Raw genomic sequence first — 19,941 nt, forward strand, 5'->3', positions numbered from 1 at the left:
TCCCAGTCCACATTATCAGACTCTGGTGACAAACTGGTCATTGAATTCCTATCACAATCAATGGATCAACATTCAGTTGATCTGAAAAAAAGAGGACTCTGTACTTGCAGGAAAGTGCTAGGAAGAGCGAAAAATTAGAAACTCTTTGAGTGGGTGCCTGCGTCAACATTATCAAAACTACATGGATATGGGAACAATTTTTTTTTTAGCAGATTTTTTAAAATTATTTTTTTCCCTTCTACAACACCTTACAGTCATTATATCAACATTGTTATGTCATCATACCTGTACATGTATATAATATTTCACTTCTATATTTACACACCTTTATACACAGTTCTATATACTGTATATTTATATATATTGTTTTTTGGCTTAATTAATTTTATTCTTGTTTTGCAGCCATTTGTACCAATTGTTCCAAATTCCATAATATTCCGACTCTTCTTTATCTTTTAATTTCAGGGTTAATTTGTCCATCTCTGCACAATCCAAAGGTTTTTTTTAATCACTAATTCGTCTGAGGGGGTATTATTTTGTTTCCAGCATTGGGCAAATGCCATTCTAGCTGTAGTTAGCAGATGTGTTAATAAGTACTTAATTTTCTTCGTATATTTCCCTTTGATTATTCCCAGCAGAAAGATTTCGGGTTTGTATTTTATCTGTCCTCCTGTAATTTCTTGCACCCATTTCCAAATTTTTGTCCAATATTTTTGTGTTTCCGGACAGGTCCACCATATGTGATAAAAAGTCCCTTGTATTTTTTTACATTTCCAGCAGGTCGGCCTCATGTTTGGGTACATTTTAGCCAATCTTGTTGGTGGTAAATTCCAACAATAAAAATTTTGTACGTATTTTCTTTAAGTGCTGCTGATCATGTTAGTTTATAATTTGTGTTCCAAATTCTTTCCCAATCCACTAGATCTATGTTGTAACCAAAGTTTTTGGCCTACGCTATCATTCAACCTTTAACTTTTTCTTCTTCTAATGTTACTTCTAATAAATATTTGAAAAAAAAATTATGAATTTATTTTCCGGGCCAATTAAATTTTTATCTATTTGTTGTAATTCTGTATATATTCCATATTCTTTTACATCTTTTTTGTATCTTGATTGTAGTTGGAGATATGGCCACCAGTCTATATTTTGCTCCTTTAATCCTGGATTTGTTTTCCCTTGGCTGTCTAAAATTTCACTATATCTAACTATTTTCGATAGATCTAGTGTATTAGGATGTGTCATGGCTTCCATAGTGGAAAGCTATGTCAGTATTTTCATGTAATGTTTTTCTCTAATTTTATTCCAGACCTGTATCAGTGCATCTCTAAAATAGTGTCTGTGAAAGTATTTTTGTTTCTTTTTACCCTCTTCCCATAGGAAAAAATGCCATCCCATTTGCAAATCGTGGCCCTCTAATGTTAGTATTCTTTTATTTTTTTAATTTATCCAATCTCTGATCCATGTTAATGCTGCTGCTTTGTAATAAAGCTCCCAGTCAGGAAGTTCCATACCACCTCTGCTTCTGTCATCCTGTAGAGCTTTCAACTTTATCCTGGCTTTCTTCCCTTGCCATATAAATTTTAATATAATCTTATTCAATTCAGTAAAAAAAAAATTCCTAATTTTATGGGGATTGTTTGAAATAAGTATAATAGTCTGGGTAGTACATTCATTTTTATCGCTGCTATTTTCCCTAATAATAATAGTTGTAGTTTCCCCCATAATTCTAGATCTTTTTTTATTTATTGCACTAATTTTGTATAATTATTTTCTTTTATAGTTGAGCACTTTGCAGTTAGCCATATTCCAAGATATTTAACTTTCTTTGTCACTTGCAGTCCTATTATTCTTTCTAATTCTTTATTTTGTCTTTACTCTTCCCCTTCTGTTTCGTTGTTCTCTTCTCTTCCTAACTACTGTCTGTCAACCGCTGCTTTCAAGCACACCACAGTTCTCCAAGTCCTCCTTCTTTCTCTGTTTCTTTTCATTACTTGAGTCTGTATGACTTAGAGTCAGTTCGTGCTCTTTCTTGTTGTCTCCCCTCCGATCACTCACTTATGCCAATTAGTTTTTTGGGCCGGTCTTTGCCTCTAAAAATCTGTCGCTCTCACTCCTCCAAGTCGCCTCTTGGTTATAGGGCTCTCTCATCAAGCCAGTCCGCTAATCCACTTGATGACACAACAACAAGTTGATTAAATTCTTCCATCCCCTTTTAGATAGTTTGTCGAGACTTCAAGTCCGCCATTGAAACAAGGCAGACGCTTACACATTGGATTAAAAGGGTATCCCCACATTGTAACGGGCAGTGGGCCTCTGCCTCATTAGTCCTAGGGTTTCCCTACTCCTCCGGATCTCTCTCCAAGATCGGCGTATCTCCGAAGGGATCCTCCAAACGTGTAGATTGGGATAAGAAGTCAGAGCCCTGATTTCTTCCCCACACTCGTCTTGACGTCACCACCAGAAGTCTGATATGGGAACAATATTAACACAATGATATTATAAAACATTGAGTCTGCTAGTAGAAAGCAGGATAATGAGCTTCAACTGCTGCTGCCTGTCCCATTTTTCTCCCTTAGTTTGATATTTTATTTTGAGAATTTAATTTTGAGTGCTGCTGACATGCCAAATAGACTGTTGTTTTCTGCCCCAGACCCAGAATGCTTAAGCATCTGGGAAGAATAAACAGCAGCAGATTTTTGGTATTTTTGGAGTTCTGTGTTTGTTTGCTGTTACTCACAAGTGAGCTCCTATCTCTGTCTACAAGGGACTTTGTTATAAAGGGATACTTAAGGCCATGTTGCTCATCCTTTTATGGTTTGAAAAATTCCTGGAATGTAAGGAAATTAAGAAGCCAAGAAAGCAAACAAATGGATCATCAAACAAATTAATTCAGGGCATTAACGCCCAGGCTCAAATTATCCTAGTTTGTACACATTATGTGAAATGCTAGCACTCGGGAGAAGGTTCAAATACTGGGAAATGTGGAAGAAAAGGTGAGACAGCAGCCAGCAGCAAGGTGGTGATGTGTCCACTGTTGAAAATGCTGAAGGACCAATTTGAGGATGGATCATCATAGAGAATATAAGTCACAAAAACTCAACAATGATGTGATGGCACGTAATCCTCACCATACCATGTAGGGTTTATAGGTCGTTAATCTGTTGCTTATTACTAAATACCTTAAAATATAGTGTGAATTGGTATTATAATGAGGAACTACTTTGCATCAGTTTTCTGCAAAGTGGGGTATCAATCTGTATTAGAATACAGTGCTCAGCTTGCTGGGAATGATAGGGCTTATAGTTCGATTTGTCTGAAAGCTAGATCGGGATGGTTGCCTTCTATATTAATTGAAGAAAATTGAAATTTCTTCAAGTTGATGTATATGTGTATATTGTTATCTAATGCCTTTTTTAATTACTACAATTGGTGATATGTTTGTTCACGTAGTAGCCTAGCAAATATTTTCATTCTTGCTTTAACTGGATTTAAAATGAAATATATGAAGCAGCACTTCCAAAGAAATTTTGGAATAGCAGAACTGATTATTTTAGATACAATATCAATATCAATGACTTCTTAACCTGTGCCTGTTTATTGTCTTTTGTTATTGAAATTTTTCTTACAGACAGATCCACAATACACCACAGGAGTTGCAGAAAATATCAAAAGCTTGTAAGTATTCTTTTGCAATTTCATTGTATGGGATTTTTCTTCGTTTGATAGAAAATGTTTCAATAACGTAACTTGCGTTATTGGTCTATTTTAGTAATTTGGACTGAATTGCATGACTTTTTCCTGGTCTGTTTAAAACCAGTTGCTAGTTTTCATTAGTCATGAAACAATCCAGTTATCTTTCCCCTGCTGCTCCATTACCTTTTGTCAGGAAACATTATTAGGAAAAGTAAGATGTCTGGTTATACTGGTTATAGGCTATATAATGAGTACTGCTAACTTATATTTACGTGAGCCCACGGCAAACTATGTTTTTTATATGTATCCTAGCATGAAATGGCGATAATAGTCAGCAGTCCTTAACTCAAGACTGAATTAATGTTTTCTGTAAGGTTCACTTCCATTCTGGTTGACATCAATATCTCCTCCCTGATGCCATATCCTCCATTATATCATATTCTTTCTCCTGTGCTCCTATCAGATCTGCATCTCTGGTTTCTCCTGAGTTCTACCTTGATTTAACAGTTATTTTTTCTCTTGGTGTATTTTTTTTTTCAGTGTCATAGTTTCTTCATCTGACCTGGTCTTTTAAAAATGATTTGGAAGGAGACACTGGTTGGTTATTTTTTAATTATTAGCAGAGTTGAAAAGGATGATGGGCAGGAATTAGAAGCTGCAGATACCAGAGGACAGGAAGATTAGAAGATAATGGTAATATAGAAGAGTCCCTGACTTCATTACTACTACTCCATTCTGCAAGTTGCCTATTAATAGCAGTAGCTAAGATCAGAACTTGAGGAGGATTGTAGAGAGAGTTGAGATGACCTAGCTACAGTTCTGCATTGTGGTCAGAAATATAATAACTGAGATGGGAGCACTGTGGTTTCAAATACAGAAGAACCCACCACTTGTGTTTTGCGGTGTGATTCCTGGTTGTTCTCTCTGTATCGTTTTGCTTCTTGGCACAGCATTACCAAGAAAATAGAAGAGCAGGTGACAGTTGTGGCTAGAAGGACCATTGCACAATTTCATATTTGTGCAACAGTTGTGCCCATTCTTAGATAGGTAGAAACCACTCATGGTCACTCACACCCTGGGTTCACCTCCCTGTTAGATTACTGCAATCTACTGTACATGGGGCTGCTCTTCAAGGATATCCTGAAATTCAGCTGATGCAAAATGCAGCAATATAAGTAGTTGCATGAGTTTGCATGTATAAAATGTAGAGCACATTTTTTACATTTCTGTTTTATGAGCTGCATTGGTTAGCAGTTTGTTTCTGGGTCCAATTCAAGGTGTTGGTGTTGACTTTTAAAGCCCTTCATGTCATGGGACTGGGTTTTTTGGCAGAGTTCCTTTCCTGGTTTTATCTGCCTGTTCTTCCAGATCCACCAGGAAGGTCACATTATGGGGTCTGTCACCTAGGGATCTACATTTGGTGGGCCCTTGATAGGAACCCTTTTCTTCAGTAGCATCCATGCTGTAGAATCTTCTCTCCCCTGAGGTTGGCCTTTTCACTGTTGAGCTTCCAGACATCTCTCAAGACCTAGTTATGCTAACAGGCCTGGAGACCCCATCGGACAGGTGAACCTATGAATTGACATTTATTTTTAACATAAAGGTAAAGGTTCCCCTCGCACATATGTGCTAGTTGTTCCCGACTCTAAGAGGCAGGGTTCATCTCCGTTTCAAAGCCAAAGAGCCAGCACTGTCTGAAGAGGTCTCTGTGGTCATGTGGCTGGCATGACTAAACGCTGAAGGTGCATGGAACACTGTTACCTTCCCACCAAAGGTGGCTCCCATTTTTCTACTTGCATTTTTACGTGCTTTCGAACTGTTAGGTTGACAGAAGCTGGGACAAGTAACGGGAGCTCATTCCATTATGCGGTGGTAGGGATTCGAACTGCCAAACTGCCAACCTTTCTAATTGCCACCACGTCCCTATTTTTTTTAACATATCCTTGTCTATTATCTATTTTATTTTACTTTTTAAAGTATTTATTAACTGATTTAGCTTTGTTGTACACCACCCAGATTCACTGTTTGCTTGTTGGATGGCCATATAAATGGGTTTAATAAATAAATAAAACATATAGGATTTCTATGTTATAGACACTGATGGGTGTGATGGTCTAAGAAAGTAACTCTCTCTTAAGTACTTTTGGTTAATAGTAAAAATGACCTTGAGTCACTTGACTCCTGATAACTTCATGTATGTAATTTATTTGGTGACAGTAGAGGAATAGTTTTATTTTGTCCTCTTTAGGGATGCTTTACTTGATCCTAGTCTAACGTGTAACCACATTGTTTCTGGTAGTCTCCTATTCATTATTAACAAGAACCAAAACTGCTTAGCTTTCCAAACCAAATAATATTGGGGTGGTGCTACTACCTGCTGAGGTCAAGTACCTCAAACTTTTCCTTTGATTAACTTACCAATTTCCTTTTTCTCCTCCCTGTAAAATTGCTTGCTTTATCTTCTTTAAATTTAATAGGCTGAAGTGCGCTGGAAGGGGAAACACAAGTCTTAGATGACACAGAGAGGAAAAAGAAATTGCTGTGCAGCAAGAAAACAATATTAGCAATAAGAAGTCACAGATCAAATATTGCAGGAAGAAAATTAATTTAAAGGAGCACAAGAATATCAGCAGGAAATAGGAGGGTTGTATTTTTTAATTAGGCTAAATGTAGGCAGCCTGTTCTTTGTCTCTCAGCAGTAGTACTCATTTGTCAAATTAGATATTTGAGACATTAAAAAAGTTACAGACCTCTTGAGAGTTCAAGGGCTTATTATTATATTGATGTAATTCTACGTATGAACTTACCCGAACTATGATTTCTTCTTAATGGCTCTGATCCTTAACTGATGAATCCTAGTTTTAAAAAAATAATATACTAGTATATAGTGGTTTTTTTTCTTCTGAAAGGAAAAAACTTCAAAATCTTTTAATGTGTTTTAGAGTAAAAAAAGCCACTTTGAAAATATAACATCACTGTATTGGATCTTCTATTTCTTAGAACCACATCAAATATTTGTATTAGGATATCATTTCATGGAAGAGGTACCATTGTACTTTTTCTTGATTTCATTGAATTAGTCACAGATAAAATGCATAAGAATAATTTATATAAAAATATTGGAATTGTGTATTTTGTAATCCAAAACAGAAACAATTCATTAATAGAAGAGCAAAATTGAATATAGATAACTCTATATTGATATAGTAGCTGAAAAAGGACAGTTGTATATTATTGATATATTTGGTTATGCTTGCCATTTTTATTGAAATATGATGTTCTCTAATAAATGTTCAAATTTTATGTCCTTGTGACTCTACACATTTATGAAAACTTAAATAGTATCAGTTGTTTAGATATTCCTTCTTCCATTACCATCCTTTTCCAACAATGGCAGAGATACCAAATCCCTGAGTTATGGTAGGATTTTTCTTTTAATTAAAAAGGTATCTCCTTGTTTTGGGATCCAAAAGATTTTTTATACAGTACTCAAACGCAATCCAGTTTAGATCTGTATCCTTGACTATACTTATCAATAGCTCTCTTCACCTTCCAAATTAATGTGCATATTAGACATGGTGCTCAAGTTTGAACACAAATGCAAAAATGTGGGATTTGCACTTAGACTTACAGACTGCTTTACAGTGCTTTACAGCCCTCTCTAAGCAGTTTACAGCATCAGCATATTGCCCCCAACAATCTGGGTCCTCATTTTACCAACCTTGGAAGGATGGAAGGCTGAGTCAACCTTGAGTTTTCCTTTTGAGTGGGTATTCTTGAGGAAAAAATGACAGTGTATATGTATAAGAGGTTAATCAGAGTTGCCATAGTCCTGAATGACTATGCTTTCTTTGGCCTGTTTTTAATCATGTGTTCTCTCTCTAAATCATGTTAAGTGGTGACCTAATCCAGTGATGGCTAACCTTTTTGCAGTTGGGTGCCAAAAATGTGCGAGTGTGGGTGATAATGCGTGTGTGTGCCGGCACTCACAATGCAAAGCGCTCCCCACATGTGCTGCCGTGCACCCCCCTCCCACATGCACCACACTGCTAGCTGAGCTTGGTATTTCTTCTGAGGGGGGCAGGGGAGGCAGTTTTCGCCCAGAAAAGCCTCCAGAGCCTGGGGAGGGTGAAAAATGGGCTCAACGGAAGTTCAGAAATGGCCAAAGATCAGCTGGCTGGCATGGAGCTGGAGCTGACAGCTCATGTGCCAGCAGATATGGCTCCTTGTGCCATAGGTGGCATGTATGCCATAGGTTCACCATCACGGTCCTAATCTTTCAATTCAATTCCTTGTATAATGATCAGGGCAATAGGTACGCAATCTGCAGAGGTTATCATTAAAAATAATTCTGGAGCAGCTCCAAAAACAATAAGCTTTCAAACTAACCAGTGTGCAAAGAGCCATGAATATCACTGAAGAATCTAACATCTGTTTCCATCTGGCTTGTTAAGTTTCAGCAGCTAAGTAAGGTCAATGGATCAAGGAAGCTACAGTTGAGAAGAAGAAGCAAGGAGGTTTTTTTTTTAAAGACATAAATATCCTTATTTATGTTTTTTTCAACTTAAAATAGGGTTTTCAAAGCATAACATCTCCTGTAACCCCTTTGTTCAAAAATTTTAATATTTCCTGGAGATACATTTTAGGTTTTAGCCTATTAATCATTACCATGGTTAAATTCCATTTTCCTATTTATAGAAAATGACAATTGTTTTCCTTACCTCTTCCTCTCTCTCAGATTCCCCAATGAAATACATTCTGGTCTTTTAGAGGTTATTTCCCCTTCTCCACACTTCTACCCAGATTTCTCCCGGCTGCGAGAATCTTTTGGTGACCCTAAAGAAAGAGTCAGGTAATTCCAGGCAATTTGATTTAAAGTGATATGCTAGGCTAGCATGGCTTTGTAATGGGTATTTAAACTTGTTTAGAAGAAAGCATATGGCATTCAGAAGAAGCATAGTAAATAATCACTGGGTGCTTGCTAGTATGTATGTTCCCTTCACTTAAAAAAACAACAATCCTCATTTACCCAAATAAATTATTTTAATGCTAGGTGTGTATTTGTTCTTGTGATTTTACATACCTCCAGTGGAACATAGACTATGATCAAATCTGATGTTATGAATGTAACTGGATTTACTTGACAGGTTATGGAACTACATTATAGTTGTTGTGGAGAGCAGATGATTAAACTTAGCACAGTAGAGAGATTTAAATCTCTTGATGCCATACAGTACATCTTCATCGCTTACTGGGGGGAAGCAATGGGAGCAATGGGAATGTCAGTTGAAATCCAAAATAATGTTATAACTCTGGGCTTACAACAGAATTAGAAGTCTTCATATTTGACTAAACTCTTATGTCTGATTAATCTTTTGCCAGATGTAGCTGATACCTACCTCTGGCCTCCCAACAAAATAACAGTAATTTGTTTTGTGTGCTGTTGTAGGTGGAGAACTAAACAGAATTTAGATTACTGCTTTTTAATGATGTATGCACAATCCAAAGGCATATATTATGTTCAGGTAAGTTTTATGATGCTCAAAGGATATGTTTCATGTCTGTATCTGGGGTTTTTTCCAAGTAAGAAATATTGTGCCTCAAACCCAGAATAGGCAACCCAGATTCTGCCATATTTTTTTTAAAAAAACTATAGTTCCCCTCAATCCAGTTTCAAAACAAATGGCAAATTAATTCAAAAACTCTGGAAGGCAATATTTGCTCAAAACCTTGGATAAAAGTCCATTCATTGGAACAAGTGGTGTAAAGAGGAAAGAACTAATGAGCAACACTTTGGTGGTTTTGCTCTTTCCAAACTCTTCACTAGCTATGTGAATAATTGTTGGGTGAGCCCACATAGAGTCTCCTCTTCCTTCTTAGGAGTCCTGGAAAAAGGTCACTCTTGCACCGCTGCTAATAGCAGCAGAGAAACTGGTTTTGACAGGGATCCTTTTGTGGAGGAAATGAAAGTCTTTTCTGATAATCTTTCTCAGAGTAATTATGGAGTAGAAAGGTTTCAACTTTAGCTCCTTGATTGTACCTCTGATCAATACTGCTGCTTTCCTGCTGCTAATAGTGGGAAATTTCATTTTCTTGCTTCTGCCTCTGAACTAGAGCATGGGGAACCTATGAGATAGTGGGACCCTCACTGTTTCTCTATGAACAATTTCAGCTTGCAGATTAGTTATATGTGGTTTAAATAGTGCTATTAGTTCCTTTATTTTATTTGCCCCTAGTAGATATTACTATAGGCTGATAATTTTTATTTCAGGTTTCTTGGGAACATTTGGAGCTTTCCTTGCCATTCTGGCTTCCATTGGCCCCATGAGATTCACTTACTGTAATATAAGTTTAGCTTTTTAACCTTTGAAAAATTATTATAGAATGGCAGAATGAAATATGTTTAGAAACCAAGCATATGAGCACACATACTATGGTAATTAATTTAACTTAATTAAGTTTTAGATACAATCAAGAAGTTTTAGGTATGTTGGTACGTACCGGTATGTATAGAATATATAACCAACATCACAAATCCAAATGAGCAATTCTCATCACTTTTTAAAAAACTAGAGTCTGGATTGTCTAGCACACTGGCTGAGTTTCAGAAAAATGCTATATTTTCCACAATAGCATATCCAAAATACTTATCTCCAATAGCACACATCCATAGAGCATGTAGTGGTAAGCGTATAAATTGTAGTCTTCTCCATTCTGTCACATACAGCCATGCTATGGCAAGGTTTTCATTCAGTTTTAAAATAATGTTGACTATTATTAGCATTGAACCTACACAGGCCAAAAATATTCCTCCTTCTGATGGACAGAACTTGTTGACTAAAGAGAAGACTAAATGGATGTGCTTTTCCACCCAGGTGGCTTCCAGCATGTTATCAGAAATAGAAAACATAGAAACGCACTGTAGTTATATTTTGAAGAGGCAAATTATTAGGAAGTATGAATGAATAATGTTAAAATACTGAATGTAAAATATTTAGGAATTATTTTTGTTGCATACTATTTTGCTTACCTTTTATATATTTATTTTATAAGATCTGTATAAAATCAAAATCTAAGCTTAGCAGAAAAAAATGAAACTTTGAAGGAAATAACATATGAAAGGAATAACACATCAAAGGAATATCATATCTATTACAATTAGGATATGCTCAAGTCTTCACACAAAGGCATACGGGCATTAATCATGACAACTGTAACCATAAAGCCAGCATAAATAAACATAAAGAACAAAAAGGCTCAACCATTAGGAAGACAGCCAAAAACTGAGAACAGGTACCAGGTAACCACAGAAGCTAGGAGGCATTCAGCCAAAATAGCAAGGTATTAAATGGTATTAATACAATACAAAGCAGGATCATAAAGCTGTGGTAATTTGATGTGCAACAGTATCACCGATAAAGAGAGATCAAAGTCAAGCCAAGCAAATCAGTCTTGCTCATCAGAAAGTGAATCTTGAATAAGGCTAGGACTGCCTCCCCTGCTGATTGTGAAGTGAGTGTGCTGCTATTGATGCCAAAATACGTTTTCAGATAATAGTTTTTTTTTTATATAAAAAAAAACTAATTTAATGGCTACAGAGTAAGTGTCCTGTCTGATCAAATCATATTGGGATTTTTCAACACTGAGCTATTTTCCTTTATTCCTTGAAAATAAAAACAGTTGGGAATTCAGGGTCTTTTTGTCCTTAATAAGAGCCCATCTTTAGCCAGCCTCCACTTTTTAGAAAGCTTTTCTTCAGTGACATACAAGTTTTCAGTTCAAGATCTGTCTCTTATGCAGCTATGCATTTCTCTCTCTTATGCAGCTAGAAGATGATATTGTAGCCAAGCCAAACTATCTCAGCACAATGAAGAACTTTGCTTTGCAGCAACCTTCTGAAGAATGGATGATCTTGGAGTTTTCTCAGCTTGGTTTTATTGGTAAACTCATTTCCCATGTAGCTTTGGGTGTTGTTTTAGGTTAATGCAAAGCCCCGTATTGCTCCTGTAATACTGGAAAGAATATTTCTCTAGACCAGTTTGCTAACACAAGACCCTGAATGCTCTCAATTGTGTGACTTTAGCATAAAAATGAAATACAGAGTAGCATCTACTACACTGATCTTTTCTCAGAACATACAGGAATACAGTAAGACTAACCATCTCTAGTTTACCTTTGCTTTTTATGTGTGACAAACCTTTTATTGATGGAAAAGATTCCTAGGAGGGTTTAGTTAAAATCAGTAATGAACAAGAAGTTTTTATACCTGTAAATACTTATTAGTGGAGATATGAAGACAGAGATTTTAACTTACTCTTAATCTTCAACTTTTATGGTTGAATCAAACTTGTAGCCCCTGTCCCTATTTTTCGTAAGTTATGGCATTGGCATTGTTGTGCAACCAAACAAGGAAATAATTTTGATCCTTATGAAACAATTGTATAAGCAGAATTGCTTCCTTGTGAAAAGAAGCATTACTCAAAAGCCAATTATTTGGATTGATTTGGCCAGCAATGCCTTGCCTAATATTGATCAAAATTGAATTATGTCTCATACAAAAATGCCTATATTTTGGTGGAAATTGCATGTAAAAATGTAAATTAAAAATGTGCAAAAATAACTTCTGGAAGACAGCATAATCACATACAGAGTTATTTAGATCAGTGGTCTCCAACCTTGGCAACTTTAAGACCTGTGGACTTCAACTTCCAGAGTTCCTCAGCCAGCTTTGCTGGCTGAGGAACTCTGGGAGTTGAAGTCCACAGGTCTTAAAGTTGCCAAGGTTGGAGACCACTGATTTAGATCATAGGTGATTCCATTTTATCTACCAAACATTTTCTACTTCTGTAAAATCCGTATTGCCAGGAATTGCAGAACTTGACCTACTGCCTCCTACCGAGGCAGGAAAAGAACTGACACATGTCATAAAACATAGGACTGTTCCACTACCATTTCCAGATCTGAAAACCACTCAGCATGAGAATACTGTTGCAAGTCTTTTCTGGTTAGACTCATTAGAGCATTTTAGAAAGGTTTCAATGCTCAATCTTAATTCCCTTGACATGATCAAGTTAGATGCAATATACATATATTCTGGTCTTTCAAGAATTCCTGGAGTAAGGAGGATGCTATCTTTTGTTGATCCAGAGTATAGTTTTATTAAATGTTAAGATGCTAGTCTTTTAAGATTATGTTTCTCTTTTTTTATCCCAATATGCTTTCAGGAAAGATGTTCAAGTCCTTGGATCTCAGTCTGATTGTGGAATTCATACTTATGTTCTACAAAGATAAACCCATCGATTGGCTTCTTGATCATATCCTCTGGGTAAAAGTTTGCAACCCAGAGAAAGATGCAGTAAGTTAGTCCTCTATTAAAAGGAATGGTTTTTTCTTCTTTTTTTTTAATGCAAAAATGTTTGTTTGTAAATGTTGTTAAATTCTGCATGGTGTTATGCAGTAAATATTTTTAAAATGTGCATTGTATCTTTTCCTTATTCCATATTTTTATCTTTATTATTTTAAAGAAATTAAAAAAAACGTCTCCATCCCTTGTTTTAATTGAAGAGAGAATAATTCCAAAAGTGATGGGCCATTAATCCAGTCCTCGAGATGTTTTCTTCTTATGGGAAACTGCTCAGAATATTTAAAAAATAGCCTTTTCTGTTGATAAAAAGAGAATAATCTATATTTGTCAAAACTTTGTTAGAATATCATGGATATTCTACTACAACTTTGGTAGGTTTTAATAATAATTTCAAGAGCTTTTCAACATGTGACCATACAGGAAACATATCAATTATTAAAAGTCCTGGGAAAATAAATATGGCTATGAGACAATAAAAGCAGCGACTTGGGCTTTGCTTCATAAGTGAAAACCAACTCCTAGGACCTCAGTCAGCATATTTATCTTATACCATTTATCCTATTACAATAGCAAGTATATCTTTTTTCTTGGGAAAAATGATATATTTGCTCTCCCCTGGATAATTCTATTCCATTTAAGGCAGTCTTTACCATAACTAGGCTTTTTACTTTGCCTGAATTTTCCATAAACTAGCTACTATTTTGTTGGATCAGATTGAAAGAATATTGAAAAAGATGAAGGTAGATGAGTACTGGAAGTGATCAAAAATTATATTGACTATTACAGATTTTTAAAGGATGTTGCTAATTCTAGAGGCTAATATACAGAAGTTGGATAATACATATACAGTATAATTTGGGGAACAAGATTTGAATTAATCTCCATTCAGCCTAGTCTATCTTGGTGACCCTGCAGACAAATGCAAAATCTTGAAAGGGGGGGGGGGCTTAGCATGGGTTGATCACTAATATATGCTTGCATTATTTCTCTGAATGCTGTCTTTCAGTTCTTCAAGAGTTACAGATCACTTGTGCCCAGATTTAGAACCTGGCATTTCCTACAGAACAAAATGCATACATTATATTAATTCTATTAATGCTTGGAATTTAATGCAATAATTTGATTAATTTTAAGATAAGATCCAAATTTGCTGGATGAGCCCAAAGGCCTAGATGGTTCAGCATTCTTAATTACATAATAGGTTATTGCATCTGGGAGGCTCATAAGCCTGAACTGGAGGGCAATAATGTGTTTTTACTGTAGTTTCCTACCACCCATAATGCAAAGCATACTTGCCTATGATTCAAGAGTTAGTAGGCAGCTATCAATATTCAATATTCCTTCATATAAACTTGCTCAGCCTCTTTATAAAATGAACCAGAAAATGAGCCAGATTGTCCAATGTTACAAAGACCTCTGTTATTAAATTCCATGATTTAAATATGTGCTGTGTGAAAGAAGTATCTGTTTCTTTTGATCCTGAATTTAATTTCAGTTATGGCTGTTCATAGGATAGCAGCAGATGTCATTATGTAATTGCATCATTTGCACAATAACATAATGACACATGCATCAGCATTTTGAAGCCTTTGTGGCCTGTTGTGGATGGTTCCAAGGGATGATTTTGAGTATAATACTGGAAAGAGGGATAAAATTCTGTCCGTGTTATCTGTGTCACTTGCAGTTTTATACCTTGGATGCCTCTTCCATTATCTGCCTTTGTTCCAGGCTGAAGAGCTCAGTTACTGTAATATTTCCTTGTGGAAGGGTTGGGAGGGAGTTACTTCAACCCAATAATCATTTTGGTTGCCCATTTTGTCATTTTTTCCCCTTTTCACTTTTTATATATATTTTTCTACAACATATTTTTTTCACTAAATAACCTTTTCTTGATCTTTTTAGGTGTAATGAGTAGAACTATAAACATGTATGATCTTGCTATCAATTTGTATGAGAATATTATATCGGCAGTTCTATTTTCAATTCTCCCCCTAATGACTAAAAGCCTTGTGTTTTGCTAAGTGCCAGAAATGAGATGTTGCTACATGCTTTTTTCTCAGTTACAAAGCCTTGAATATAGATAGTATTTCAGTGTCATGAAGTATCCAAGCTCACATATTTTTTCCTACCCAGTTATTTTCCTTTATGGCACAAGGGCTTCCAAGAATGTATAAATCATTGTCTATTTAAATATATAATCTAGTTCCAACATGGATTTCTGTTTCTTCTTATATTTGTATGAGTAACCAGCCTTCTGTATTCAGATTTTTCTCTTGTAAATCCTGCTGTTAACGTCAAATCAGTAATTTGTAGGATTTATTTCCCTAATGGAAAATACGCCTGACCTGAAGCTTTGCGATAAGTGCTTTGCCTTCTGTGGATCTCTAAGGTTCTTTTTGTATGAAAAATAACATTAGAGTTTACCAACCCTTGCTTGCTGTCATTACTCCTTTCATTACTGCACAAGTAACAAGGATAGTGACAAAACACTAGGAGGAAAATGGATCTGCTGTTTATGCAGTGTCCCACTTATCCCCGAGTAAGCAAAAGCTATTTGCTTACAATAGTCACGAATGTTCTTATGAACAAAGTCTGATTTTTAATTTTCTAAAGTAATGATAGTTAGAGTAGGGGATTTATATGGAACAGAGCAACAACAAATGATTTTGCAATCCCAAGTATTGCAGGTTGTACAGGCATAGGAGGGCTGCGTGCTTTAATCTTGTTCTTTTGAACCAAGGTACGGTTAATACCGAATGCCCTCGGAATTCTAGAATGATAGATTTTAGTGGGTTAACAAGCTTATTCAAGAGCTAAATTCCATCCCGGACAGAATAGTCTTGTTTCCATTTATATTGAATAGGATTCGATGTTTCCAAGCCTGAAAGATTCACTTCTGACTACTAAAAAAGTGTGTCACTCTTTCTTGCAGCCAGCCATAAAGAAGGTTTCACATTATGGAATTACAAAAAAACCATGAACACCCTTTATGGATTCCATAATCCAACCCAAGGCAATATCTTTAGTAGGCCAGTTTAGACTTTTAAAAAAATAGTGTATACACGTTTAGTTCTCAAGCGTTATTTATTAGGTCAGATGGGAAATGAAGAAAAGTGAAGAGTGGAAATGGTTGGTCAAGACTACATTTTCTTGAAGTTGCAGTGAGACTGAACACAGAAATAGGCAGCACTAATGTAACATACATTGATTTATGATTTGATCATTTCAGATTATATCAATGTTACTGGATGAAGACGCAACATTCTTCCCTTCCCCCTAAAATATAAGAGTTGGCCATCCATTGTTGAAAATAATCCAAGTCCAATCTACTGTCATATTTCAATGAAATGTTCAGGCCCTTGGTAGGTGAGGTAAAATTTCAAAAACAAAAAGAATTTAATTTAACTTGAAACTGAATACTTCCAGCACCACTCACCTATAAACCAACCAGTGGTGGGTTTCAAATTTTTTTAGAACCTCTTCTGTAGGTGTGGCCTGCTTTGTGTGAGTGGCTTGCCAGCTATGTGACTGGGTAGGAGTGGCTTGCCAGCCATGTGACTGGGTGGGCGTAGTCAACTTGTAAAATGTGGTGAAACTCACTTAACAATGCTCTTGCTTAGCAACCAAAATGTTGGCTCAGGAACTCTGGCATTGAAGTGTGCAAGTCTTAAAGCTGTCAAGTTACAAGACCCTTGCACTCCTAACCCTTTAGAAACTCCCCCCAGGGATATTCAAACTTGACAGCTTTAAGACTTTAAGGTTTAGATAGGACTCTTAGAGGCGGGCGGGGCGATTGGTGAGCCAGCTAATCAGTGAGTGGTGGGCGGGGCAAACATGGTGTGGACGGGCGACGGGAGGGAGTTGGAACTGGTTCTAAATGGCACGGTAGATTTGTGGAACCTCTTTTATAGAAGAGGTTAAAACTGGCAGGAACCCACCCCTGAAACTAACCATAAACTGTTCACAGTAAAACCAATTGAATAAAAATACAATAAATAATTATGAAAAAATAAAACAAACAAACAACAACTACCAATGTTAGATCTGGTTAGCCCAGCCAGCTACAATTCAGCAAGGGCCATAGGCATCCTAACCCATGGCATGGGAGAACAGCCAGGTCTGTAAGGCTTTTCAGAATGCCACCCAAATAACTGAAGGAATGTCAGTAAACAGGGCAGGCGCTAAGACAGAGAAGGCACACTTTCAAGGCCCTAATTGATTACATTGTTTATTTGAAAGGATCCAGAATACTCCAACTGTGGTGGATTGAATTAGTCTGATTGACACTACAGGAGATAAGCTGTCCAACAAGCAACCAGGCCATGTGCCATGAAGTTCTTTATAAGTCACAATCAGCATATCTGGAAGCAGACTGACAAGCAATGCAGTTTGCAACAGTGGTGTCACATGGATATACCAAGTTATGCCCATCATTACCCATGCCACTGCATTCTGGACCATTTGAGATTTCCCAGTAGTCTTTAAGGGCAGCCCTGTGTAGAGCACATTGTGATAGTTGAGCTATGAAATGACTAGGACTTGATTGAAAGGCCTCCCAATCAGAGGTGGGTAGCCACCGGTTCAGCCCAGTTCAACAAAACCGGTAGTGGAATTCACAGAACTGGCAACAACCCAGGCCTGCCACGCCCCCAAACCAGTTCCCTCACTGCCGCTGGGCCACCACCATTTTGGATTTTAGTGATTGCACATGCACAGTTCACTGTAAATTGTTCTGCACATGAACAAAGAACAATTTACATTTTATAGCGCACATGTGTGCAGCGTGCGGTTCAAACCGATAGTAAAACCGGCAGCAACCAACCCCTGCTCCCAATCTAAAGAAGAGCACAACTGGTGCACCAGATGCAGCTGTACAAAGGCTCACAGCTTCATGGACACAGCTTCCACTTGCTCTTGAGGAGGAACTGTGAATCCAGAAATAATCCCGGATTGTGTATCGCTCTTGAATGTGATCCCATTTAAGGTTAAAGATGGAATATCCCTTGGATTTTTTCCTAACAGGTTTCAATAGTCATTCAGACTGGAAAATTTCTACAGCTTTATTCCTATCATACTTAGAGAGTCTGAGGTTGGGAAAGTAGATTCTAATATATTCTCAATTTGACCTACAAAAGACAGATCTGATAGATTGATCTTGAGAAAAATTAGTATAAATGGTGTAATTCTTTATATTTATGGATTAAACTTCTGCTAGAAAAAAAGTTAACAATTGAAATTAACAGGATAAATTAATTAGAGTACACTGTGTATATTTGTGTGTGTGTGTGTGTTTGTGTTTGTGTGTGTGTGTGTAAGTAAATTAACTAAAAAGGAAAAGAAATGTTTATGTCTACCGGTAATCAGTCATAAGAAAGTTTGGATCTTAAATATGTTAAAGGATTGTTTTCAAAATAAGCAAGAAAACAGGGAGTAAATATAGTTAACCTTTTTAAACTGCTACTTAATAATCCCAAAAATTAATAACAGATTTTTGGGACTCTACACCAACTAAATGGTTACAGATGTCAAAGATTTTTCTGTTTCCACTATCCATCTTCTGACATCCCTGACCGGTTTTCCCTTAAAAATTAACAATAAGTTCTTCTTTAATATCCATATAAGAAATCAGAAGTGAATCAATAACTTAAGAGCTTTATAGAAATCTACTTAAACTGAAAAACTGTGTATGTATTTAGGTGTATTTTAACTAAAATAATCTAGTATTAAAATATCCTAATTTTATGGAAGCATTTAAGAGGGAATGTCTATGGAATTTTCATTTTTAACTACAATCCAAGTTGGCCAGTTGATCTCAGTCCATACAGCTGTTAGACATAGCTATTAATTGAGAAGGCAAGTGAGGAAGAGTTAACGTTTGTTTGGACCAACTACACCATCTGGGCCCCAATGAAGATAGACCTAACCGTTTGAATTTAGCAAGGCATTTTCTAAGATACTCATTTTTTGGCAATATATTCGGGTTCATAACATTTCACCACACTTGGAGTGGAGGGGGACAAACCAGTTTAGTACTGTCATCAATCTGCAGGCTCAGAATGCAAGATGGGGAGAGGAAAGACGAACCTAAGTGAAAGTAATAAACTATTTTCCATTCTGTTCTTTGTTCTTCAAAACTGAAAGATTAAAAGTTTATTTTGTGCTGTGTTTTTTTTTCCTCCCCAGAAACACTGTGATAGACAGAAGGCAAATCTAAGAATCCGCTTCAAGCCTTCGCTCTTCCAACATGTAGGGACCCATTCCTCTCTGGCTGGTAAAATACAGAAGTTGAAAGTGAGTAGAGAACATCACGGTTATAGAAATGAGGGAGGGGAGAAGGGGAGATAGAGAGGAGCAACTGGCAGAAAAAAATGTTTGTGGCTTTATGTTAACTATTTAATTATTCAAGCAGTATATGTAGTCCTCATTTAATGATTGCCTCATGTAGCAGCCATTTTGAAATGACAGTAAATGAAAAAGTAACTTTACAATCAATCCCCCCACTTATGACCTTTGCAGGTCTATAAAGCAAAGGAAAGTTGAAGTACAATTAGTTTCACTTAGCAGTCACTTTGCTTAATAATCAAGTTGCCAATTCCAATTCCAACTAAATAAGATTGTTAAGTGCGAACTACCTAAAAAGTTCTTGCTTTTATTCCTTGGAGTGTTGAAAGTGGCTCAGGTGGACTAAAAGAAGATAGTAGATTGCATGAAGACAACCCAAAATCTGGTTAAACCAGTTGTGCTTCACACTAGCAGACTTGCAATTTTTTTTCTCTGAGCTTAAATTTCATCACATCTGGATTCTAGTAAGGAATCTTGTAATGCTACACATTTTAGATGTCGAGGAACGGAGCCAATGTCAATATGGATGGGGGAGAAAAATG

At 36.5% G+C, this 19,941-nt stretch overlaps 1 protein-coding gene across 1 annotated transcript in view; it reads left to right on the plus strand.

The window, feature by feature from the left end:
• The window catches only part of MGAT4B (alpha-1,3-mannosyl-glycoprotein 4-beta-N-acetylglucosaminyltransferase B), a 111,776-nt gene that overhangs the window by 69,824 nt on the left and 22,011 nt on the right, over window positions 1–19,941 (plus strand). The window contains exons 5-10 of the mRNA XM_014053211.2: window positions 3,629–3,675; window positions 8,432–8,545; window positions 9,143–9,218; window positions 11,519–11,633; window positions 12,918–13,048; window positions 19,241–19,348. Coding sequence (XP_013908686.1) covers window positions 3,629–3,675; window positions 8,432–8,545; window positions 9,143–9,218; window positions 11,519–11,633; window positions 12,918–13,048; window positions 19,241–19,348 — 591 coding nt within the window. The remainder of the gene's footprint in view (window positions 1–3,628; window positions 3,676–8,431; window positions 8,546–9,142; window positions 9,219–11,518; window positions 11,634–12,917; window positions 13,049–19,240; window positions 19,349–19,941) is intronic.

Source organism: Thamnophis sirtalis, unplaced genomic scaffold (assembly GCF_051295495.1).
Source record: "Thamnophis sirtalis isolate CommonGarterSnake01/CBP01778 unplaced genomic scaffold, rThaSir2_p1.2 scaffold_3, whole genome shotgun sequence".
Taxonomy (NCBI): Eukaryota; Metazoa; Chordata; class Lepidosauria; order Squamata; family Natricidae; genus Thamnophis; species Thamnophis sirtalis.